Raw genomic sequence first — 25,852 nt, forward strand, 5'->3', positions numbered from 1 at the left:
TTTGTGGTAGGACGTCCCATCTGTGTGGATTCGCACCTAAATGGGCGGACTCTCATTTTCATCGACAATAATGTAATTAATAATTAATAAAATACAAACAAGTGTACGGTAAACTAATGAACAGACTAAACATTGGTGATGGAAAAATTATAACTAGGACAAAACTGTCTTGTGTCGTGGCCATTAATTGATGACAATAGTATGTTTTACCTGCAGCCAGGTATCGATCTGGATGGTCTTGATGCCCTCCACGAGGCCCTCATTCACTTCAGGCCAATGGCCATAGTCAAACCACAGAGTGAGAACCCTAAAAAGTACAATCATAAAATAGTTTGCGAGGATAAGCGGTACAGTAAATGGATGGATGTGTAAAAAGAACTCTCCTTGTTCTCACACAGTGCCCTGAGTGGAAGAACAACCAACCACTAGAGGTCCTCTCAAACCCACATTCAGAGTCATGCGATGAACGTTTGCTTTGACAACACAAAGCAGCTTTTTGACTCGCCTGAGTGTGTCCTGCAGGTTGTTTCCTCTGGACAAAGAAATGGAACGGAAGAACCCTTGGACAGCAGGAACCGTGTACAGAAGCAATGTCTTCAAGAGAGAAAAAAAGACGCATTGCGGAACATATGACTGCAATGATTAAAGCGGTACAGAAATTGGACGGATGGATGGATTAATATATGGTCTTTATATTTCCCACTTTTAATTGGCAGTTAAAGATTATGTTGACGTATCAGGCCTTGCTTGAAGCAAGGGACTGATGCACTATAGTATAGTAGTTGGCCTGCAACCTGTGGATGCGCCGTTTATTCATTCGGTTTCAACTCGTCTAAAGCTGAACAATATCTTGTCAGCTAAGGCAAGTTGAGCAACATTGCATCTCCAGGCACTCTCTCTCAGTACAACGCTGGCATGAAAACAGTAGTTCACAACATTATACACCCATTCCATTAAAATTATATGCTAAAAAGAATACAGGGTGATTAAACTTTGTGCCATTAAAGACAGATGGCATTATGCAAATTATTTTTTGTTGGTTTTTTGGTATTCATTCTGCTCATCGTCCCTGAAGTGGAAATTCAACTCACACTTCAAAATATACTTTGTGTAGCACACCACAGATATAATTAAATCACAAACATGCAGCCATGCAAGGAGAGATTCAGAGTGAAAGAAGTGCACAAAGACTGCTGCACCACTTGACCTAGGGTGGCGAGGACCATGCCTTGCTCAGAGGCACCTCGACAATAGCCAGCAATTAGACAAGCGTTGCCATTGTCATTTATCCATCTTGTGAATTACTTTGTAAAATCACTAATTATTGTGACTTTTCAAAACACCGTTTTAAGAGCGCTTGGGAAACATTTCTATTGCTTGTTAAGTAACCCCGAAAAATGCGACTGTAATGCACCCACAGCAAATACCTGTTTAGGCTAACATTCAGTGGTCAGATCAATGTCATGCCATCTGAAAGCTTGATAGAGAAACCTTTTTTTTGTTGTTTACTTTGTTACTAGTACTACATTATTAGTACAATTGTTTATGAGTGAATATTAATGCTGTGACAATTTAATTTCCATCTCATGGGATGGCTAAAGTATTCAGCCATGCATCCAAAACTAAGCTTTCAAAAAGACGCAAAAACATAAAAATGTACAACTGTCCACCGTGTGATGCAAAAAAAATCACTTTCGGGAGAACTTGTCTCATTTTATTCCAGCGACAACAACAAACTCACTAAATTGTGAACAAGACGTAGATGTGGTAGTGGTGCACAATCGACATTGTCCCAGATTATCGCACTACTCGTCACTTTAAACTGCATACACTCCTTGAAGTCTCGGCGCCCTTTGCACCGGACTATTGTAATAATAGTCATTCGAACTGCTCTAAGTGCTAGAGGACTCTGCATCTTTTTGCACAATTGTCAAAAAAAATAAAATTAAAATGTACCGGCATTACCAGATAACTATTAAACCTTTATTGCTCAGTGAGTGTTTTTTGTCAATGTCTTTAATGTCTCAAAAGTGTTCCCTGTCAATTGACTGTCTGTTGTCGTACTAGAGCGGCTCCAACTACTGGAGACAAATTCCTTGTGTGTTTGTTGGACATACTTGGCAAATAAAGATGATTCTGATTCTCACTTTCATCTTCACTGTGCCACAATGGTGCTATTTGTCAGGACTAGCATCAAAGCAGAACTGATCTTTTCAGCTGTACATACATACCTAGCGAGCCTAGGGGCATTCTCTAAATATTTTTAAAGGGATGGGAGAATTTCTAACTGGCTGTTTGAAACTCTTATTTCCACGCCAGTGTTTGATTAAGTAGAATCATGCCGCTCGGAGGAGTTGTTCCATAGCTGGTTGTTGTTCTTAATACCAAAAACAAGTTTAGCCTGATACCAATACCTCTGGTGGTTGCAGTCAAGGAGTGGACTCCATTTGGCATCAATTGTTTCGTGACAAAATGATCAACAATCAATTCTACACAATTGACAGAATTCTTTAAGATCATTATATCCATGCCTACTGCTGGGTCCAATAGATTGTGATATGACCTTAAGTCTCTATTTCAATATTTCAGTCTTTTTACAACGACTGATGCGAGGGTGATTCTGTACCATTCTCACCTCATTAACCTTTCTTTGTCCTGGCGAGGGAACAGGACTGTGCTCGTTACTGTCAACCTCACTGTCGCTGTTGCTGGCCTCACTGTTGGCGCTGGCACCGCTGGCGTGCCGCAACTTCTTCTTCTCATCTCGAGCCTGGTTCTGGTGTTTGTAGTGCAGCACTGCCTCGAAATTCATTACCGCCCAAGCGTGCCAGGCCTGCCAAAAGATGGTACAAGCGGAGTGAAAGGAAGGGGGCAATGACTGGCAATGACTCCCACCATGATGATGGATCACGATGTAATTTTTCCAGTTCAGGGTGTGACAAAACGTCTTCAAAGGGTGATCCAAACATGTGTGAGTGTGATGTTTGTTGGGTTATGCAACAACCTATTAAACCTTTTAAAGGTTAAAAGCTTAAGGGAGTTGGCGAGGCCAGATGGGTAAGATGCTGGATAGGTGAGTAAAATGTTAACATCCCTGTAGCCTGAAGCACTGGCCTGCACAAAAACAAAATACTGTTCTCATTACCATCATCTCAATTCCCTGAAATCTTTGATATACCGGAGGAGGCACTCTAACTATAACCGTCCACAGATCTATACAAATGGGCCATGCACCACTGACTGAACCTAAACATCATTGTTAGGACATGTTTGTGTTCAAAGGCATTAAACTGGAGACTTTCTCTCATGAGGAAAACCTCCTACTGACACAGCTGGATTTTTTTTTTTTTTTTTTTTACTGTGGCCAGAGAGGTTGAAAGAGGAAGGTTAAGAGTGTAAAGAGCGAGGGGTGGGGCGGACCTTGTACCAGTTGCGGTCATGCTCGGTGGAATGGCTGTAATACTGCAGGACCTTGGGGATGGTGCTCTCATTGATGCCCTGCAGACTAAGCTGCCACTCTCCCAGCTTCAGGAAGCATCTGTGCAAAAGAACAACAAAAAAGGCCACGAAAATCATCACTTTTAATAAGGAAAACAAACTATACTCATTTAAAAAATGTTGAAAATCCAGATATCTGACATATTATTTATATACACATAAACACCCACACACCCACACACACACACACACACACGCGCACACACTTTTTAGCCACAATTCCTTTAGGTAGTTTTGTGCAAAAGCAACACTGCTCTCTTTACATTTGAAAGTGTTTTTTTTGTTAAATTGTGTAATTTTTAAAATATGTATTTCACATACTGATTTTATAACCCTATTTTCCTAACAACATCCATCCATCCATCCATCCATTTTCTACTGCTTATCCGAGGTCGGGTCGCGGGGGCAGTAGCTTTAGCAGGGACGCCCAGACTTCCCTCTCCCCAGCCACTTCATCCAGCTCTTCCGGGGGGATCCCGGGTCGTTCCCGGGGTCTCCTCCCGGTGGGACGGGCCCGGAACACCTCACCGGGGAAGCGTCCGGGATGCATCCGAATCAGATGCCCCGGCCACCTCATCTGGCTCTTCTCGATGTGGACGAGCAGCGGCTCTACTCTGAGATCCTCCCGGATGACCGAGCTAGAGTTGGAGGTCACAGGCTCGATGAAGCCAACACAACCACATCATCTGCAAAAAGCAGAGATGCAATACTGAGGCCACCAAACCGGACCCCCTCTACGCCTCAGCTGCACCTTGAAATTCTGTCCATAAAAGTTATGAACAGAATCGGTGACAAAGGGCAGCCTTGGCGGAGTCCAACCCTCGCCGGAAACGAGTCCGACTTACTGCCGGATATGCGGACCAAACTCTGACTCCGGTTGTACAGGGACCGAACAGCCGTATCAGGGGGTTCTGTACCCCATACTCCCGAAGCACCCCCCACAGGACTCCCCGAGGGACACGGTCGAACGCCTTCCAATAACAGAAGTCCAATAACATATGTGTCTCTTTTCCAATTGAAAGGCGAAGGTTATAATTACTTTTTTTTTTTTTTTTTTTTTTTTAAATGATTCATCATGGTCTCCTTTTTTTCCCATCAGAAAAACCTGCTATTTTAAGAGGGACATGTTCAATTTCTATATCCACTGTACTACATGACCGCATGAGCAGTTAAATGGACGTGGGACAAATCACACTGGGGAATATAATCATGAGCATGTTGTCCTAGCTTCTAAAGCACCAGTCATAAGTGACATTCAGAGCATTAAGGACAGTTGATAAAAAAGGAGCCAATTCTGTTTTGACTTTGGGAGAAGCAAGGGGGCATTTTTTAAATTTATCAAGAATGAAAACTTCACATATCTGCTGGGAGTTCTGGGAGTACATCCAGAGGGTCTCCTTAATTATCCAAATGACTTTTTCTTCAGTTACAGGGAGTCCACTTAATCCATCAGGTGCCGTATGGTAAAACACTCAAAAGCAAACTTCTGGTGTCTGGCAAAAGCTGAATACAACACTCTCACACATTGAACCAAACTGAGCAAACATGGTGCTGTCCTCCCTTCCATCAAGAGTCCAACAGTCTAAGGCCCATTTGCAGGATACCTATACTAAAACTGATTATGTAATTTCTTCTGAGCGCTTTTCCATGTGAGCATGGAGTCTGGCTTCACGTGTCGATGACAAAGGGTTACTGCAGCAAACGTCCAACTGGTTGACTTTTGGGAAAACAGCAGGTGGTGTGTATCCACGTTAGGGGATGTCAGAACAACGTGTCATTGGGACAGGAGATGCCAGGTTACAGAGCTTAGTCACACTAGATAGAATTCGCCTGGGAGGAACGTCTCTGATTGCGCGGGCACGGTGTCGGGCTGAGCCGTCCAGGTGTGTCCTATACTGCACATCCGACCAGTATACTTGAAAGTGTGTCCGTTTGTCTCGAGGAAGCCTGTCCTTGTCTGACAAGATATAAGCGTTAGCCACTAACGTGCATTCCCCAGATAAGCAGTGTCCCTGGTGAGAGGATGAAGCAAGTTTTCCAAAATAGCCCAAGTCTTTTTCTTGTCTCGTCACGCTCGGCTGTTGTGATGTGTGACTAATGAGAAGCAATGATCCATGTCTGTGTGTTTGTGTACGAAACCGAACCAGAAAGAAACAAGGTGCAAATCTCTACCAAAGCAAAAGAAAAAAACATAATAATCCTATTTTTTCCCCATTATTTCCAAGCTCTACCACTTCACAAAGCTTTATAAATATCAATTGTTTTTTGTGTGTAATCAGCAAACGTAAAATGAATCTTATATTGGATATTATATTTACTAAAAATGTACAATGATATTCTATAGTTGCTCTTAAAATTATTCTACTCCATATTGTAAATTACTTAAGCTTGTATAGATGGCCACATCAACAGTGACTGCTTGTGTTGAGCTATTTCAAGTTGCTTTGATGCTTTATTGCAAACTACTCTAAGTTTGTAAAGTTTTCAAAATATATTTCAATTGGGTTTGAATAAGCTTTTCTCATACATTATGCATATTAATCAAAACTCAAATGCCCCCAAGGTAATACAATTGTGAATTCCATCAACCCAACCATTATTAGGTTGCACGAAACCTTCAAATTGATACCACCGTGGCTCAAGATGTCAGACTATGTAAAACCTGTGTTTAGCGATCAACCTCTTAAGGCTCCATGTGCTTTGCTTTTTTGTGTGTGTGATACTTATATTCCAAAAGAAGGAGCTAACTCAGCTTGTTCAGTTTGTTGAGAGAAAAAGAAAGTGAAGAGAAGCGTACTACAAATAGGCCTGCATAATTATTCGAATATTAATCGTGATTGTGATTTTGGCTGCCACGATTAATTGAGCCTAATCATCAACGATTTTTTTTTTTTTTCATTTAAACTGTGGGCACGGGTGCATATCTAAAGTGCTTCATTTGCAGCAGTGCCCACAACCGAGTCAGCCAGCCACCAGGGGGCGAACATATGGCTAAGTTTACATTAAGCGCTCCGAGGCCAACTTCAAAATGAAAGCGTCAGAAGGCATTGATGTCCAATGTAGTTATATATTAAGAGTTTATTTTGAAGTTGGCCCTCTCAGCACGTTGGCAGAAAGGCGGCGTGTCACGGTAAGACACTTTGACCAATCGTTGTAGCTGCTGCCTCGACCCTCGTTTGGTCGACCGCAGTAAAAAAACAAAACGGCAGAAGTAAATAGAGAGGAAAATCACAACTGTCGTGTTCTTTGCAGTTTGTAACAATGCATGACTGACCAATGGTCAAGCAGAACAACGGCGACAAACTCCTCCTTGACAATTTGCTATATTGACAGGGTTTTTCAAATAAAAAGTACGTTCTTACAGCCTAATGTTATTGCGTTGTATGGATGCGCTGTGTTTGCTTCCATTGAATTACAATTTGTGATTGCACTTTGCAATAGCATATTTTTTCAGTTAGCCCTTGGTAAAGTGGAATTTATTTTAAGGTACATGTATATTTTATTATTACTATCGCTCATTTATTCTTATTTAAAGGTTCATTTTGCACTAAAAGCTGTTACATGTTTTTGTTGAAAAGTAGTGCAATACAAATAAAGATTTTTCGCGAACAGGAGGAAGAATCGTGATTATAATACTGATAAAAAAAATAATTGTGATTATTATTTTGGACACAATCGTGCAGCCCTCACTACAAAGTAGGACTCCAATGTTACCATACATGTCGTTACTTCTTAAATTAGGGTAGTTTGTTAGTTTCTTGTTTTCACATATCATATTTGTGGGACAATTCAAAATGGAATTACATAGCTATCTGAGATAATATTCATTGCAGGTTTTTGCTTTCTATTTTCCATTACTCTAAATCAGTATCACATCTCCGTAATCAGCGCCTGACAATGCAGGAAACTATCGGAATGTCAGGTTTTTTAACAGCTGTCGTGAAGCTGAGATTTTGAAAAAGACTTCATGCTGCGCATGGTTTCCCACAGTGAGCTGCACCTTTCTGCCAGAGCTGTCAGTCAAGCATTCAGTGGGAGGCGTGAAGGTGAAAAACCAGCAGCGTTGTAGAGGAGGAACACCGCATATGTGACATTTGACGGCATGTCGCAATGTTTGGGTTGCTGATGAGGAGCTGTGTGTGATAAAGTCCTAATTTTACATTGCGAACGTTTACTCACTCAAAGGATCTGGATCGCCTTGAAAAAGACCCTGGGAATAAACGTCAAGGTGCAATGGTGCTTTTTTTTTTTTTTTTTTTTTAAAAACAGGAAAAAAACACAAGGCTACATTTTCCTTCAATTAGCATGTTGAGTTGTACTTTTGGCTGATGTGGTTGTATGGCAGTTGGCACAACAAACAGTAATAATTATGTACGGACACTGCAAATGAAAATAAAGCAACCTGACGCAAATGAGTTGAACAGTTATTATCTCAATTATGCCTCCTGAACATCTTTCCACAAATACAGTACAAATGAACAAAACCTCAAGCCTGTCAAAGCACCTTCAGGATGAACTAGATTGGAGATCCGTATAGTATTTGGTAGTAAAGTAGCGTGCTTTTACAAATGGGACTAACCTTGCCATCAGTTTGTGGAGCTCCTGTTTGTGTTTTTGGTCTTCAGCTGCAATTGCATGCTGGGCTTGTTGCTGCATCCCTTGCACAAAGTGCTGCATGTGCTGGAAGGCATCAATCTGAAGAGGGAGAAAATGAAAATCCGAGTCAATGTTTTGGGGGAGCTTTCTTAACATTTAAGTGCAAGAACTACTGTAAATAGAAATAATCCATCCATTCAAGTTACCTTCATAAACACTCTTAAACTGTACATACAATTTAAGTAATATTCTAACATTCCTTAGACTTCTATGACAAGTGTCAAAGTATGTTAATTACTGCTAATAGTAAAAGTTGTAAACAGTAAAACACATGATGTGTGGCTTAATGACTTTTTATAATAGTTGACACCGAAATGCATTGAATGTTAATATCCTTTCGGTGCATATTTCTTATCGTCTCTTCTCACACCTTGTTGGGGTATTGCCATTGACACAAGCAGAGTTGACCCTTTGATGCTCACTACTGAACTGAGGTCTAGCAAGGTCACATTAATGACATTGGCATGTCTTTTCAAAATGAAAGTGTTATACAAAAAAAAAAAAAAAAAAAATATGCAAAGGCAAAAGCACACCGATGAAAATAGATCAAATGATTATTCTGAACAGTGTAAAGAGTGACTTTAAGAGAAAGGTAAAAGAACAATTGTGGAAGAACCGAACAATCATGAATTTTCACCATTTCTCAAATATTTCAAGGAAATTAAGGGATATATGGTCTCAAACTGAACCATTGCAGAAAATGTTCTGGATATGTAATACCCATTTGCAACCCTGTTTGTTACTCGTCAAAAGGTTACAGCAACTCCAGATGCATTGAAATAAACAAACAAACAACAAGACATGGTCTGATGTGAACAAAGTAGGAAGTGGAATTCTGACCAAAAGGGAGAAAAAGGAGGGTGGAACTACTGAGAGGAAAATATGCAGAAAGCATTTAGGCATTGTTTGTATGTTTTTGTCAAGAAAAAATCAATTATTGATTGAATGTACAGACCCTCTCCCAAAAATCTGAATATCATGGAAAAGTTTAGTTATTTCCATAATTCCTTTTCAAAAAATTACTTTCATAGAATATAGATTCAAGACCCAGAATTTAAATTATGGACAATTGAAAGTATTTATTTGTTGATTTTTACATAATTTGGGCTTCCAGCTCATAAAAGCCATGAAATCAGGAATTCCAAAAATTTGAATACTATGAAGAAATCACCATTTACTTCTCAGTTTTTGGTCGAAAAAAAACCCCAAAGAAATTAGGGTCACATTAAATCAATCAAAATATGGTACTTTCAAAACGGTATGTTAATTTTCAATACTTGGTTGGGAATCCCTTTGCTTTAATCACTGCCTGCATGTGCCGTGGCATTGAGGCAATCAGCCTGTGGAATTGCCTGGGAGTTATGGAAGCCCAGATTTCCTTGATGCTTGCTGTCGTTTCTTCTTTGTTTTTGGGTCTGGAGCCCCTCATTTTCCTCTTGAAAATACCCCATACATTCTCAATGGGGTTTAGATCAGGCGGGTTGGCTGACCAGTCAAGCACTGTGATGGCATGGGCATCAAACCAGCTTTTGGTGCTTCTGGCGGTATCGGGCAGGGGCCAGGTCCTGCTGGAAGATGAAATCTGCATTTCCATACAGATGCTTAGCAGAAGGAATCAAGTCCTCTAAAAGATTCTGATAGAATGTTGCGGTGACCTTGGATTTAAGAAAGCAGAGTTTACAACACCTGCACTGGACTGACTGTGGATATTTTACACTGGACCTCAAGCAGGTTGGGTCCTGTTCTTCACCCGTCTTGCTCCAAACCCTTGGACCTTGATTCCCGAATGAAAGGCACACTTTATTTTCATTGGAAAAGAGGACCTCGGACCATTGGCCGACAGTCCATCCCTTCTTCTCCTTGGCCCAGTTGAGACCCTTCCTACGCCAGCGAGGCATAGTGACAGACAGAACAAATAAATGCTCTTCTATTAGATGGCAAGAAGTACATACAGTAATTAATGTATCCACTTTTTGTGACATTTTTGTTTCTTGGTGTGCCGTGAGATTTTTCAATTGTAAAATATGTGCCATGCAGGTTGGAAATCACTGCTATGGAGGGTATCAATGATGGTCTTCTGGCCAGTTGTCAAGTCTGCAGTCTTCCCCATATTGAACCCAGCAGAGACAATTGAACCAAACTGAAGGAATTTAACAACACCTGGGGAAAGCTGTGCAGGTGCTTTGAGTTTAGTAGATGATTAGTGTGTGACATCTTCCGTTACGCTTATCCTCACTAGGGTGACGGGCGTGCTGGAGCCTATCCCAGCTATCTCTGGGCAAGAGGCGGGGTACAACCTGAACTGGTCGCCAGCCAATCGCAGGGCACATATAAACAAACAACCATTCGCACGCACATTCACACCTACGGGCAATTTAGAGTTGTCAATTAACCTACGCTCTAACCAGTCAGGCACCGTGCCGCCCAAACGTTTCCGTGATATTCACATATTTCTTGAAAGGGTCTCCAAGTCATTTCAGTAACGCACTGTCATCTTCCAAAACACCAAGTACAACTGATCGATCTTTTCTAGCGTGTGTGCGTGTGCGTGATGCAGCGAGCAGTACCGCTGGCCTGGAACACTGATCTAGTAGTGAGCCTTAACGAGAGCTACACGCTGGCTCTCCAGACACTATTTGACACTTGGTGATAAGTTTATGTTTGTGAAGTTTATGAGTGTTTGGCGATATATATATATACCAGAATCATACTGTATGTACTGGAAAAGATTAAAATCTTACGAAGAAAATTGGTCTTATTTGTAGACAAAAGTAATCTGATTACACTTTAAATAAGACTCATCAAATAAAAAGTAACTTGTTTTTGGACAGTTTTGAACTTGTTATAAGCTAATCTTTTACATTTTTTTAAATGTTCAAATTCAGGAATGTGAGACCTAACAATTTAATAATAAATTGAATGAATATATTGTGTTTTCTATTTGTAAAAATTTTCAAAAGAAAATTATCGAATTAGTGACTGCAATTTTGCTGCATGGTTCAAGGCTATATATATCAATCAGTGTATCCGTCAATCGGTGATTATGGCTTGTTTAGTTCACTTCACTTTGTCAGTAAATGCTGGAAGAGTAAAAAAACACTACACTATTTTGAATTATCTTTTCATTTGCCAAATTTAAAATGATTACATATGAGTCTTAGGTTTTGTTTTTACTTTGAAATTATATCAAAAAATGAAGTCTCAACTTTCAAGTGATTCAAAGTTTCCCTGCAGGACTTTAATTGCAAGGAATTTATCGGAAACAAAATGTTTTGTGTCCTGCTTTAATGCCATAAATCATAAACCGCTGCTCTTGAATGACTGACTCATGCACGTCTAACGTTACTGACTGTCTTTACAGCGGGCTACAGTTGTGATGGAAACATAAATGTCTGCGGCCTTAGGCCGACATGCAGAGTCAAAACGGCCGAGCCCAGACAGGACGCACGAAAAAATAGTAAGTGGTCACAAGACTGATAGCTTGAAACTTTCAACTCCTTTGTATTACTGTACAGTGGGTACGGAAAGTATTCAGACCCCCTTCAATTTTCCATTCTTTGTTATATTGCAGCCATTTGCTAAAATCATTAAAGTTCCTTTTTTGCCTCATTAATGTACACAGAGCACCCCATACTGACAGAAAAAAAATTGAATTGTTGACATTTTTGCAGCTTTATTCACAAATAAAACTGAAATATCACACAGCCATAAGTCTTCAGACCCTTTGCTGTGACACTCATATATTGAACTCGGGTGGTGTCCATTTCTTCGGATCATCCTTGAGATTGTTCTACACCTTCATTGGAGTCCAGCTGTGTTTTATTATACTGATTGGACTTGATTAGGAAAGCCACACACCTGTCTATATAAGACCTTACAGCTCACAGTGCATGTCAGAGCAAATGAGAATCATGAGGTCAAAGGAACTGTCAGAAGAGCTCAGAGACAGAATTGTGGCAAGGCACAGATCGGGACAAGTTTACAAAAAAATTTCTGTAGAGCACAATTGCCTTCATAATCCTGAAATGGAAGACGTTTGTGACGATCAGAAACCTTCCTAGAGCTGGCCACCCGGCAAAACTGAGCCATTGGGGGAGAAGAGCCTTGGTGAGAGAGGTAAAGAAGAGCCCAAAGATCACTGTGGCTGAGCTCCAGAGATGCAGTCAGGAGATGGGAGAAAGTTCTAGAAAGTCAACCATCACTGCAGCCATTCACCAGTCGGGCAGAGTGGCCCGACAGAAGCCTTTCCTCGGTGCGAGACGCTTTTGCTAAAAAAAAAAAACACTTGAAGGACTCCAAGATGAGAAATAAGATTCTCTGGTCTGATGAGCCCAAGATAGAACTTTTAAGGCCTTAATTCTAAGCAGTATGTGTGTAGAAAAGCAGGCACTACTCATCACCTGTCCAATACAGTCCCAACAGTGAAGCATGGTGGTGGCACCATCATGGCTGTGGGGGTGTTTTTCAGCTATAGCATAGGTGTCAAACTCAAGGACCGGGGGCCAGATCCACACGATATTGCATTTTTCTGTTACCAAACACTTCTTCTACAGTAACTTAAACAATACTTGCACAAACTATTATCCTTGTCTTCTGATTTCAACTAGTTATCCCTCAATTTGTTGTGTAATGGTAATAATATGATTTGGTGATTAAACGTTTATTTATTTATTTTTCACCGTTCTAACCGTCCTCTGAGGGAAATCATAACTGCAATGCGGCCTGAGACAAAAATTTGTTTGACACCCCTGAGCTACAGGGACAGGACGACTGGTTGCAATCGACGGAAAGATAAATGCGGCCAAGTACAGGGATATCCTGGACGAAAACCTTCTCCAGAGTGCTCAGGACCTCAGACTGGGCCGAAGGTTAACCTTCCGACAGGACTGACCCTAAGCACACAGCTAAAATAACGAACGAGTGGCTTCAGAACAACTCTGTGATTGTTCTTGAATGGCCCAGCCAGAGCCCTGACTTAAACCCAATTGATCATCTCTGGAGAGACCTGAAAATGGCTGCCCACCAACGTTCACCATCTAACCTGACAGAACTGGAGAGGATCTGCAAGGAAGAATGGCAGAGGATCCCCAACTCCAGGTGTGAAAAACTCATTCCCAAAAAGACTCATGGCTGTATTAGCGCAAAAGGGTGCTTCTAATAAATACTGAGCAAAGGGTCTGAATACTTATGGCTGTGTGATATTTCAGTTTTTATTTTTTAATAAATCTGCAAAAATTTCAACAATTCCGTTTGTTTTTTCTGTCAATATGGGGTGCTGTGTGTACATTAATGAGGGAAAAAAAAGACTGAAATGATTTTAGCAAATGGCTGCAATATAACAAAAGAGTGAAAAATCGAAGGGGTCTGAATACTTTCCGTAGCCACTGTATTTCCACCAAGGGGGGTGAACAAAAAGAGAGGTTGCTTGTGCTTACCTTGCGGGCACTCTTCCACATGTACTTCATATATGCATAGGTGACATGCGGGTGGGCTGTGGGCAGTGGGTGATCAAGTTGCTTAGACGGGTCAACACCCAGAAGGAGCACCAGGGTCTTATGGGCCAAAGCCTGCAGGCAAAGGGGCAAGAAAGTCAAAGATAGGTAAAAGCATCACAGCAGGATGAAGAGCATGATGTCAGGAGGTTTATAGACCATGCAGACCGAGACCCTATGGCCCTTTGTCAAAGAGGCCTTGAGACCTTACAGACTTTCATTATGTAACCACAATGACACATCTTTAGGAAAGTGGGCACGAATAAGTTAAGAAGCTTTCTGGAAGCAAAGGTAAAATGAGAAAAAGAACAGTCTTAGAGGGGTCATTTTTTCCAACACCCTGTATTCATATTCCCCATTATGCTTGCCATTGCTTTCACTTTCAGTTACATCACAGTCATTCAAGCGTGTTGTGTGTTTTGTGTGTGTGCTGTGTGGCTGATTATCTACAATTCTTTGCAATCAATGAGAATAACAGTGAGGTGAAAGATGGAAAATGACTTGAAATGAGCAGACCCACAAATGCTGTTTTTAAACACAGATTAAGGGTCCCTTGCCACTTGATCATTGTCCAAAAAGGTTGAAATCCTAGTCAGTTATAGACTTCACATTTATATTTGGGAAAGCAGATTAAATAAAACACTGCAAATTTAGGGGTGTTCCGATCCGATCTTTGGGATCGGAAATCGGTCCATTGCAGAAAAAAAAAAACAAGTATCGGATCGGAATGGATCTAAAATCTCCACTTTACGACTCTTACTCAAGCAATCCATTCTCACTCCGCTCCAGCACTTCTATCCAGCAGCACCCGGACAGCTTGCAGAGCCCACGTGGTCACAACAACAGTTTGCTGAGGTGCTAACACAGGAAGTGAATGTTGTTTGCTTAAAGTCATTTATTAACACTCCAGGTGAAGTTCACTGTAAAACTAAACTCATAAAAGAATTACACTTATTGAATTTTCGAATATATCACTTCACTATCTTTTTTCTGTACTTTGTTTTTTAAAGTTTAAAAGCTGTTTGTTTTTCAATTCTTTTAATCATGTAAAGCCCGCTGAGTTACCTTGGGTATGAAATTAGCTATATAAATAAATTTGCCATGCCTTGCCTAAGACCAGCCTAAAAGATCGCAAAGAAAATTCTTAGAGGTGACCTATAGCAATACTTACGCCTGCATTTCATATTTTGATAGAAGGTATTCCATTGTGTGTGGGAAATCAACTGGACAATTGTTATCTTGAATGTGAAGACACAATACAGAACCACGTGGCTGCTTCCGGGAAATGTACTTACCAGACGTCCACTTTTGCCACAGAGGCTGGCGTATTTTAACCACGTCCTCATATCCTCATGGGGGCTGATCACCAGTGACCTGACCATCAGGATCTTTTGCCAGTCCTCCACGATACGCTGACAACCCTGAGGGAAAACACACACGCAAGCAAGCATGGATGAAATACTCGTTACAGTCTTCAAATAGAGGCACCTACTCTCGTCATTTATGGTATTGTACACAAGAGAGCTGTATATTTAAAACCCTGGAGGCTATCATTGCCCTTTTCAACGCCCCCACATATGAGTCTGGTTCCACGTGCCAGAAACAAAAAATAGACATATAGGTAATCTTGTATGCATTTTCAAACACTAATCGCTGGCATCCTCTCCTCTGACATGATTTACATGAGGAAGGCAATATCAAAAATTCTTCTTTGAGCATGAAAGAGCAAAATGGTATAACTCAATATTTTAAGTCTTGCAATGAAGCGATGACCATATTACAATCCATTTTGGAGATCGTCAGAAAACTCGCTGCGGGAAAGTTTTCCGGGATCTCGATTTTTACAATTTTGAGTCAACTTGACAGAAAGAAAGGTCTGGAAGAACAGTAATGCATGATACTTGGCTACAGGTTAAGGCACATCCATTTCCTATTATCGTCACTAGGTTCGTGGGCGTGCTGGAACCTATCCCAGCTACAGTGGGGCAAAACAGTATTTAGTCAGCCACCAATTGTGCAAGTTCTCCCACTTAAAAAAATGAGAGAGGCCTGTAGTTTTCATCATAGGTATACCTCACCTATGAGAGACAAAATGGGGAAAAAAAAAAATCCAGAAAATCACAGTCTGATTTTTAAAGAATTTATTAGCAAATTATGGTAGAAAATAAGTATTTGGTCAACAACAAAAGTTCATCTCAGTACTTTGTTCTATTACCTATTACCCAATCAACCATTCGCACTCACCTTCATACCTACGGACAATTTAGAGTCTTCAATGAACCTACCGTGTATGTTTTTGGGCTGTGGGAGGAAAACAGAGTACCCGGAGAAAACCCACGCAGGCACGGCGAGAACATGCAAAGTCCATACAGGCGAGGCTGGATTTGAATCCAGGTCCTCAGAAACGTGAGGCGGATATTCTAACCAGTTGTTGACCGTGCCGCCAGGCTAAGGCACATGCAACTTAAAAATCTAATCAAATAGAAGGGATAGTTGAGGAGTCGGACAGGGAGTCTTGGAGAGATGGGTGAGGTCAGTCCCAAATTAATTATTATGAGAGAAAAAAAAAAAGGCTGTCAGTCTCTACAGCTCTGGTGTTGGCATTATAGGGTCTGTTTGCACCTTGAGGCCCTCACAAGTCCGCAAAGCAAATCTCATCTTTTATGATTGGCGGGGAAAAAAGTCAGACCGATCAAGAGTGCCTTCATTTTACTGCAGCGGAAATGTAGTGTGTCTGGAAATGCGTTCTTTTCAACTATCAAGTCTAAAAACTTTGAAAAGTCGCAGAAAGGAATTTGCCAGGTGCTATTCAAAACCGTGAGAAGAAAATGGACGGGACAGGATGAAACAAGCTGCTTTTCATTTTGAGGTTTACTGTGGGCTACAAGCCTTTGACAACCGCCAAATGAAAACTTCTACCCACATAATGTAATTATTTCTTGACCAAATATGAGAAACATGGCTGAACGATTAATCGAACTCAAACTGACATTGCAATGTCCACAATTATCAAATCGCAAAAACTGCGATAAAAAAACAACAAAAAAAACGCTCATGTTACATGCGAGCAAGCAAAGAAGATTGATGTGTGTGCTATAAAAACATCTACCATACAGCTGAACAGTAATTGAATGGTAATCTTAGATTTCCCTCTCACCGCTACTGAGGGGTAATTCAGTTGAGCTTTTCCTCCAAGCACAGAGGAGATGCCGCTTGCTACGGGCTCAGCAGACAAGCTTACCTGCTTTCACATGCACGGAGAAGCCCGCAGGCTGGGGGAGTCCGTCTATGTGCAACCGGGGCCCACGGTGGCCAGGCAGGCTGCGGCCCGGCGCCGAAATGCAGCATATAAACGCGAGGTAGGTAAGTGTCAATGATCGACCTCCATCCTGCAGCTTGAAAGCCGGTGGCCTTCATCAATGCACAAGCCGAGCTCTCACAGTTTGGTTATGTGGGGCCAACGGCATTGCTAGTTATTTGGGGATCCAACGGAAACCCAATCACAGTGCCCTCCACAACCACATGAACTCAAGTATTGTACAGTACTTCAGTTTTGACAATGGGTGAATACTGTATTATGTTTTTTTTTTTTTTTTTTTTTTTAATCATCCAGCCCTAGTGAGAAATCAACAGAACACCATCACTCGCAAAAATAATGGTTTGTAAATACAAAACAAAAACAGCCCACAGGGCAATAAAACATCAGCTCAGATATTCTGCGATATCAATTATAAACAGAGAGCACAAATCTCAGTCAAAGAAATTCAACCACATTCATATACAAAAGGAAGTGTGGATGATTTACAGATTTAAGCATTAATTAAATGATATTTTCCTGTGATTAATAGAGACTACTGCTTCTTTCGGTCAAGTTGACTCAAAATTGTAAAAATCGAGATCCCAGAAAATTTTCCCGCAGCGAGTTTTTTGACGATCTCCAAAATGATTTTTGCTCATTGGTCTGACCCCGCAAACCCGAACCAATTCCAAATTACTGACAAAACTATGCCTCTTTTGTAAAGTCGTTGCGACTGCGACAGACAGAAACTCTACAATCTCTCATTGCAACCCTGCAGTTTGACAAAAAGTAAACAGTGAGTTGTTTATCCAAGCTTGCCAAGGTAGAGCCACAGTATATCTTTACCTCATTACCTCACTGTGCATACATTTTTGTTGTACTGTTACAAATACTCCACTCGCGTATCCTTGTGCGCATAAACTGTTATGATGTTTGGCATACAATGACGCGCGTGAGCAACGGTAGCCTTTTCAACATCTGCTTTCAGCAGCATTTGAGCTTTCACACGTGAGTTCATGTGTGTGCGCGCGCTCCCATACATCATGTTGAACGGCTGAGGTTACCTGAAGCCTCTCCCACCATGTTTCCCTAATGATGTCCCTCCTCTCGGGCACAAGCTTGTACTGGATCACTTCCTCCAGCTCTGACAGCATCTGGCATGACACCATTGCCTGGGAAACACATGAACATTGTTTTTTATTTAAGCATTTAAATTTATGGGGACAAAATACTGTAAATGTACAATAAAAGAGACAGGTGGCTGTCGCGAGGACATTGTCGTTACCAATTACTCAACGTCATCTTTTTTTGGAAATGCACAAAACATCTTCTAGGGAAGTTGTACACCCCTGTGGTCATAAAATGTGGCATTCAACTAAGATTTTGGGGAAAAATAGGTCTTTTAAGTTGCATAGAACTTCAGAGTTGAAAATGTGAGACCTCAGTTCAGTGAGCCGTAGAGGATTAACTCAGTGTGTACCTAAGTATTTCGTTTTGCGACGCTTATTCCAAAAGGAATAGTCTCGACAACAGGTAAGAAGTGAAAAAGAAAATATGCCAGGGATATGCTATCGACCAACATGATGAAGTGTAAAACCCCCCAAAATTATTTTCAATTATAGCTCACTGGTCTGTGCTTAATATTGTTTGTTGTTAACGTTGTTACCGTTCATCTATGTAGAGCCCTAGCGGACTGCAATTCCAAAGTCATCTGTCTCACGATTGTAAAGTTTTGAGATGAAGATTATTTACTGATTAAGGTTCCAGTGGTGTGAAAAAGTGTTTGCCCCTTCCTGATTTCTTTTTTTTTTTTGTATGTTTGTCAAACTTAAATGTTAGCAATCATCAAACAAATGTACTTATTAGTCAAAGACAACGCAAGTAAACATAAAATGCAGTTTTTAACATAACTGATTTATCATACTCGTTTATCATACCTAAGTATGATAAACCACAATTAAGAATTATTAAAAATAAAGTAATTTAATTACAGTAAGTTAGCAACCATTATTTCTGTCATGTAATGTTGGTTTGACCTGACTGATTAGAATACATGATCTGACTCGAGCAGTGATTTCCAACCTTTATGCAGCCAAGAAACATATTTTACAACTGAAAAATCTCACGGCACACCAACAAACAACAATGTCACAAAAAGTGGATACATTAATTACTGTATTTACTTCCTGCCATGTAACCAAAGACCACTCATTTGTTCTGTCTGTCACTATGCCTCACTGGCATAAATAGAGGAACAAAGACACATTATTTATTGTAAATATTATTTTTTGAGCAATTAAGTATGCGGGCATATACTGTAAATGAACATCTTTATATATAATTTTTTTATTTATATATATATATATATATATATATATATATACACACACACACACACACACATGTATATACACACACACAAACACATATATATACACACATATATAACAAAGGATTAACTTTTGCTATTGACCAAATACTTATTTTCCACCATAATTTGTGAATACATTCGATTAAAAAATAAATAAATAAATAAATAACGTGATTTTTTTTTTTTTTTATCTCTTTTCTCATTTTGTCTCTCATAGGTGAGGTACACCTATGATGAAAATTACAGGCCTCTCTCGTCTTTTTAAGTGGGAGAACTTGCACAATTGTTGGCTAACTAAATATTTTTTTTGCCCCACTGTATGTATGTATGTGTGTGTCTATATACATCTATCTATCCATCCATCCATCCATATATATTATATAATATATATATAATATATATATATGGATAGATATAAACAGGGTGACTGTAAAGAAACTCCCTATTTTAAAATATAATTTATTCATATGTTGTAATATTTTTCTCAATTTTTTTATGTTCCATGATTAAAGGAGCAACTCTATTCTACCAAACCAAGGACTTTGGAAGAACTTGAAGGGCGAATACGAGACATTATGTCTTCCATCCCACAAAAGTTCCTTGTGAAATCAGTTAATGCGGTTTCCCAGGCGGCTTGAGGAACTGGTGGCTAATGCTGGCGCCCATATCGAATTTTAAATAAAACTCCATGCAATACACTTTCTTCTCATGTTCTTTACTTGTAACAATTATAGTTCAGAAATAAATTGCAAGTACTTAGAAATAGGGAGTTACTTTTCAATCGCCCGGTATATTGCATTTTAATGTACCCCATAGGCTCGACTGTAGCTCTCTCCAGCCATGGCTGTCAGTTCAGCATCAAGGAGGTCTCTTGCTTTGTCAATGCACTGCAAAACAGATACAATATAATTAGAGATTGCTCTCACACACAAAAAATGTACCATTATGGTTTGCAGCAATACTTTTAAATAGGAAAATATGTTGTATAAGACTGGACCTGCAGGGTCACCAAGAAGTAAGTATGCCTGCTGTCTATCGATAGGTTTCCTGAATTAATTCAAAACTTTCAGCGCCGGTTACGGACTCCGTATCATACTATTAAAAACATTATTGAATCAAGAGCAGCTGGTACTGGAATAAAGCAAGGCTAAAAATACTTCACAAATGAGAGAGCTTGCTGGCTTACTGCATCATTGTTAGGAAGCATTGCCAAAAGTGACACAGGAGTGTGACCAAGACTTGGGCCAGTGCATACAGCAAAGCAGTTTGATGAACTGCTGAGTGGTAAGTGTTACATAAAATGAACTGTTGAAAGCAACGTTGTGGAAGAATTGTAACCTCAGGTGTGGGGTTAAAAAAATATATATTTTTTTTAAATTACTGATCAGAAATATGGACAACTGATCCGTGTTCCAACCACTGCTTTGCATGATTTCACTATTGTGCAACACCTTAATTCAGTGAGCACCAAAGGGTTAATTTACTCTTGTTTTGCCCTCTCTTTAATTTTGTGTGACCCTTAATCTGAAAGAAGGGACAAGCTCAACAATTGGTGTTAAAAAAACGTTAGGAGAGGAAAGGTACACACAGCTGTACTCAAAATTATTCAACTGCTAGTGTAATTTATATTTACTAAATTTACAGACAATACTTTGCAATAAATTAAGAAAACAAGAATTTGCTGAGCACAACTAATTTTATACCAGTTAATGTTTAAATTTCTATCAATCAAATGATTATTGTACGCTCAATGAATAAATGGGATTTCAACAGTAAGCCAGATTTTAAAATATGAGAAAATTGTCATTCAAAGCTACTAGTAAGATTCCAAGATAATCATTCAATTTTATTGCTTTTACATTTTAACGGTGGCTATTTATTGTTACACTTGTGTGATTAGAATATTTAAAGAATGTGTGCGGCATAACAGGGATTTAAACCATATTTCCTTTGTATTTAGCCTTTGTCAGAAAGTGATTTATTGGTTTTATGCTTTGATATGGAGTGGTTAACTTATTCTTACACTTGTATGACAGTTAATGTCAAACTGTTACCAAATCATTGCCTTATAATGGATTTATGATGGTGAAGGTTATTCACAAATATTTATTGAAAATCAGCTAATTAGTTTTTACTTGCATTAACAAGTTCAGACTAATATTTGTTTCAGTATTCAGAAAGGGAGCCAATGCTGTGTGGGCCCGAACGCTGATTAGACATAGTCTGAGGCAAAGCAAAAACCCAAAAAGGGCTGGGTGCTGACTCAGAGAGAGAGAGAGAGAGAGAGAGAGAGAGAAATTGGAGGCTGATCAAAAATAGGCAGCATTTTAATTACCGGTAGTTCTTTCAAGATTTAGAGATTCAGAATATGGTCTAGCCCAGAGCATGGTTTTACTTTGTATTATTACTGATTTGTTGTCTGTAAAATTCATGTTTTGGGGCACTGTTATTAGAAAACGGGTAAAATGATAGACGGTGACTCAGGAAGTTCTTGCAGGCCAGGGCAAACAGCTGTTTCAGGCCAACTACTAGTAATTTATTTTTCACAGGGAGGGAAAGGAACGTTGGCATGCCAAAACACCTGTGCAGGCATGCACAACACTAGAAGAGATTGCAGGAGGGTCATGGGGAAGAGGTGACAATGAGGCTTTTTCTTTACAGCATCAGTCAGTTTTTGTTTACCCTTGAATTACTACACTGGGGCCCTCAGTGGACTTTTGCAGGCCAGACGGCTCCTGATAAATGCAGTGTCTGGCTTTAGGCAACACAAAAATATGGTGACCAAATCTATCTTCTTACTTAAATATTGTGCTTATACGCACTAGCGTGGTTCCTCTGATATTACTGTACCATTAAGGCATGGTATGTCGACTGCTATATGAATGGATTGGAACAAATCGCCCTCTGCAAAGACAAACATCAGTGTGAAATCTGTCCTGCGAAAGACTACAACAGTTATAAATTAAAGACAAAGTAGATGGCCGCTTATATCATCAGCATTGTTATAGCGGACTTCCCTGGGATTGCTGTGGCTATGCCTCATTGGAGGAACAGACAATTTACAAAGTTGCCTCAAACTATTCACAGACACAGCTGTCCTCTGGGATTTGTGGAGCACATGTCTGCATGAGCAGCAAAACAACTAGTCCGTATGAAATCAAAAGAACTTAAGTGTGAGGATTAAGAACTACATCCTGAAGACTAGACTGGGCTCATGTTGACAATCAAGCTTTCAACTGTGCTCCATCTGCTTTTCATTGCTCATTATTCATTTTGAGTGGCCTGGTGTCAGGAAGAGTCAGAAGTCTGCTTTCCCTATACATCTGACGCCGTGTCCCATAGGTCACACCTGAATCTAATCTTCGCCTTAGAGGGGGTGAGGTGTGGAGGGCCGAGGGAGCACAGAGAGCAAGTCTTGGGGCTTTGTAGTGAAAAGGGGATGTGGTGGATGAATCCCAGGAAATTGGAGGAACAGGTGTTTACTCATGTCAATGCTAAAGCTGGTATTCATTAGAGGTGTTGGCAACCTATTCCAATGAGCGGACCTCATTTGCATAATGGACTTTGCTCTAAGGACGGATGGCTGCAGGTTCAAGATGTTAAAAATATGTACATAGAACCATATCATTTTCCAAATTTCATGTAATTAAGATAAAAAGAGCAGCATTTAAGGGTGTGCTCACACAAAAACTTTGAATGACACATTTGGCTCTGGTTCACACAGGCCTTTTTATCATCAGATTAAATGTTGACGAGTAAACATCATAAGCCTAAAATCACAACCTGATCGGATAGCGTTTGTGATGTATTGTGTGACTACAGAGAACATTTGCGAAACAATAATGCAGTCAGCTCTGTTACATTTGCTTATGGGGGTATTTTTACCAGCTGACTTGACTTGGTAGTCTTAACTCATTCACTGCCAGCCTTCCCAGTTAACATGGAATTTTGACTTCTAAAGCCGTCAATGGCAGTGAATTAATAAAGGTAGGTCAAAGCAGACTCTAAACAGAGGCATTGGTGCCATTTCCGTTTAATCTGGTAATACTCAAGTAAATACACTTATTTTACTTTACTACAAGATGTCGCGTTAGTAATCAGACTGATTGAGACTTTAGATAAAATAGATTTTCAATACAACTCATCCAAAGACAGGGCATAAGACCTTGTTATTATCGATGGCTTTGACCCTTTTTGAACTTCCGGTTGATTTGTGTTTTGGTTAACAGATCTCCCCTGCATTTGGTATTGCACCAAATTGCCCAATGCTCAGCTGTGAGACTGCAGTCCCTTCCCTCCTACGTCTCGCCCCTAGTGTTTGTGTGTATTCAGCTTGTATTCCGTTATTATATTGTACTGCAAACAGAGGACTCTTTTATTGTCGCCCTCCGAGAGCTATTAATACAATCTCAACTTCCACCACACAGACAGAAAGTACACAGGAACAAGCTTTGTTTGAATTGTGTGAACCTGAAAATAATGATTTATTACTTCAAAGCAAGTTACATGACACACATTATTAACAAAAAAAAACCCTTTGCGAACATAGAAAGGAAATGAGGGAATTTGGTCGAGTCTGGAATCGATATAGACATTTTTGTTCTTTATGGCAGTTCGTCCAATGAGGTTAAGTTTTAACGGATCGCTCGAAAGACAAATGAAAAGACCAGAAACTGTGAGGCCAGAGTGTATTTCCATGGCATGTCTTTATGTTTTCTAAAAATATGGCCTTAATGCACTGTACAGTAAATGGGGGGGGGGGGGTGGAAGTTCGGTCTTTTGGGTGTATTTCAGGCATGATGATTTAACTAACATACCTGCTGGGCTAATGAGAACAGGTCCTGATGCAGGGCTAGCACTGCCCTGTAGAAGGCACCATCATGTGTGTCTCTTGGGATCATGCACGTGTATTCCTCCATGCTGTCCCAGTGCCCTGAAGGAAAAACAATCAACTGAAGGAAAAAAAACAATCAAGTATAAAACAAAATGCTCAAGGACACAATGATCTTTTCACCTTAGCTGACCATCATTTACATAACGCATGGACACCAGACATGACTTGTAAATTATATGTGGTAAAGATAGTCTTCCTCTAAACAACTTTGCTGGTTCAAGGCAAAGCCACAGACCACAAATATCAAGGGGTACTGTTTGACTGTGGCACATGTTTTTCCTCCACCATTATGCGTTACATTTAAGTCAATGCTGTGATTGGTCACTTGTATGTTATGTGAAGAGGGGTGTTTATATTTCATTGCCACCCACTGCATCCATCGTTCAGTCACCCATTTGCTTCAGTGTCTGCGGCTCTAAACGCATACAATGTACAAGAACGTCTCCTCAGCAGCTCATCTTTCATACAGCATATGCAATTAAAAATGATCCGAGTTACCTAGTCCCCAAGCGGCCGCAGCAGCCATACGAGCCATCTTGGCCTGGGTTTCTTCACTTACGAGAGTCCACTCCTCACAGCACTGCTGGTGCAACTGGCCCCTTAAAAAAAAAAAAAAAAAAAAAAAAAAAAAAAAAAAAAAAAATCTAACAAAAATCAGCATGGACTACAAGTGTGAATTAACAAGAAAAATACAGTGGAATCTTAAAATTCTATATTGCCTCCAAGTTCACGCAATTTAGAAAATGGGGAGGAAAAAAGAAGAAAATCTTCAGGAAAGGTACGCCTCTGTTGCTGCATAAACAATGGCATGTGTGAGTATCTCAAGGACTACTCTGCCATTTCAGTCCTTCTAATTGCTGCTTGAGCAGTGACTTGTTTATCAGATGTATCCACGATATAATACTTATTGAATTTTCACAAAACATTTTGAAAAAGAGGGGCTCAGGACAGTAACCTATTCAATTGTAGCATGGTTCCAGATAAATCAGATGCAAGGATTTTTAAACTGTGGTCAACATTGCAAGATATTTCCTCAGTTTTGCTGTGAACAGTCCATGAATCTCAATGACAACATTCAGACACATCATGATTGTTAAATTGGACTGTTCAGTCACAGAGGAGCCCTGCCAAATTTCCTCCAACAAAGCTTAGTGGAGGGGTGGGAGAGGGGCCAAGAAGAACACATTTCATTTTATGTAGACAAATTGGATGCATTTGAGCCTGTGAGACAAAATTGCTAACCACATGCTCCACCATGCCACACTTTATGTATAATTTAGATGTGAACTGACAATGATTTTCTTAACAGTCTTTATTGCACTTGAACTATCTTCTGATTACAGTAAATGCAGAGAATTTACGAAAAGGAATGAGTATGAAAAAGGTTTACGGAAATCATTCTATAATATAATTCTCTGTTTCCCTTTTTGAATATCATTGGATAGGAAAGTCTTGACACTCTTTGATGAGAAAGAAAATACATTTTTGTTTACATTTTAAAATTGTTTCATTTATCTATTGTTAAAAATCAATATCGTCCAATCGCTCCACTCTAAGAACTTTAGAAACCTTAGCTAACAAATGACTGCACCTATTGCTGGTATATTAAACAATAAATTCTCCATTAAGAACAATCAGTGCCA

General features: G+C 39.9%; 1 protein-coding gene across 2 annotated transcripts in view; it reads right to left on the reverse strand.

Moving 5' to 3' along the window:
* The window catches only part of mtor (mechanistic target of rapamycin kinase), a 96,258-nt gene that overhangs the window by 17,124 nt on the left and 53,282 nt on the right, over positions 1 to 25,852 (reverse strand). For both annotated transcript variants that reach the window (XM_061671837.1, XM_061671846.1), the window contains exons 31-41: positions 24,708 to 24,808; positions 24,133 to 24,248; positions 20,125 to 20,202; positions 18,009 to 18,116; positions 14,942 to 15,067; positions 13,590 to 13,721; positions 8,078 to 8,193; positions 3,421 to 3,538; positions 2,636 to 2,833; positions 506 to 594; positions 211 to 307 (exon numbers count right to left, since the gene is read on the reverse strand). In XM_061671837.1, coding sequence (XP_061527821.1) covers positions 211 to 307; positions 506 to 594; positions 2,636 to 2,833; positions 3,421 to 3,538; positions 8,078 to 8,193; positions 13,590 to 13,721; positions 14,942 to 15,067; positions 18,009 to 18,116; positions 20,125 to 20,202; positions 24,133 to 24,248; positions 24,708 to 24,808 — 1,279 coding nt within the window. The remainder of the gene's footprint in view (positions 1 to 210; positions 308 to 505; positions 595 to 2,635; positions 2,834 to 3,420; positions 3,539 to 8,077; positions 8,194 to 13,589; positions 13,722 to 14,941; positions 15,068 to 18,008; positions 18,117 to 20,124; positions 20,203 to 24,132; positions 24,249 to 24,707; positions 24,809 to 25,852) is intronic.

This window comes from Phycodurus eques, chromosome 1, assembly GCF_024500275.1.
Source record: "Phycodurus eques isolate BA_2022a chromosome 1, UOR_Pequ_1.1, whole genome shotgun sequence".
In the NCBI taxonomy this organism is placed as follows: domain Eukaryota; kingdom Metazoa; phylum Chordata; class Actinopteri; order Syngnathiformes; family Syngnathidae; genus Phycodurus; species Phycodurus eques.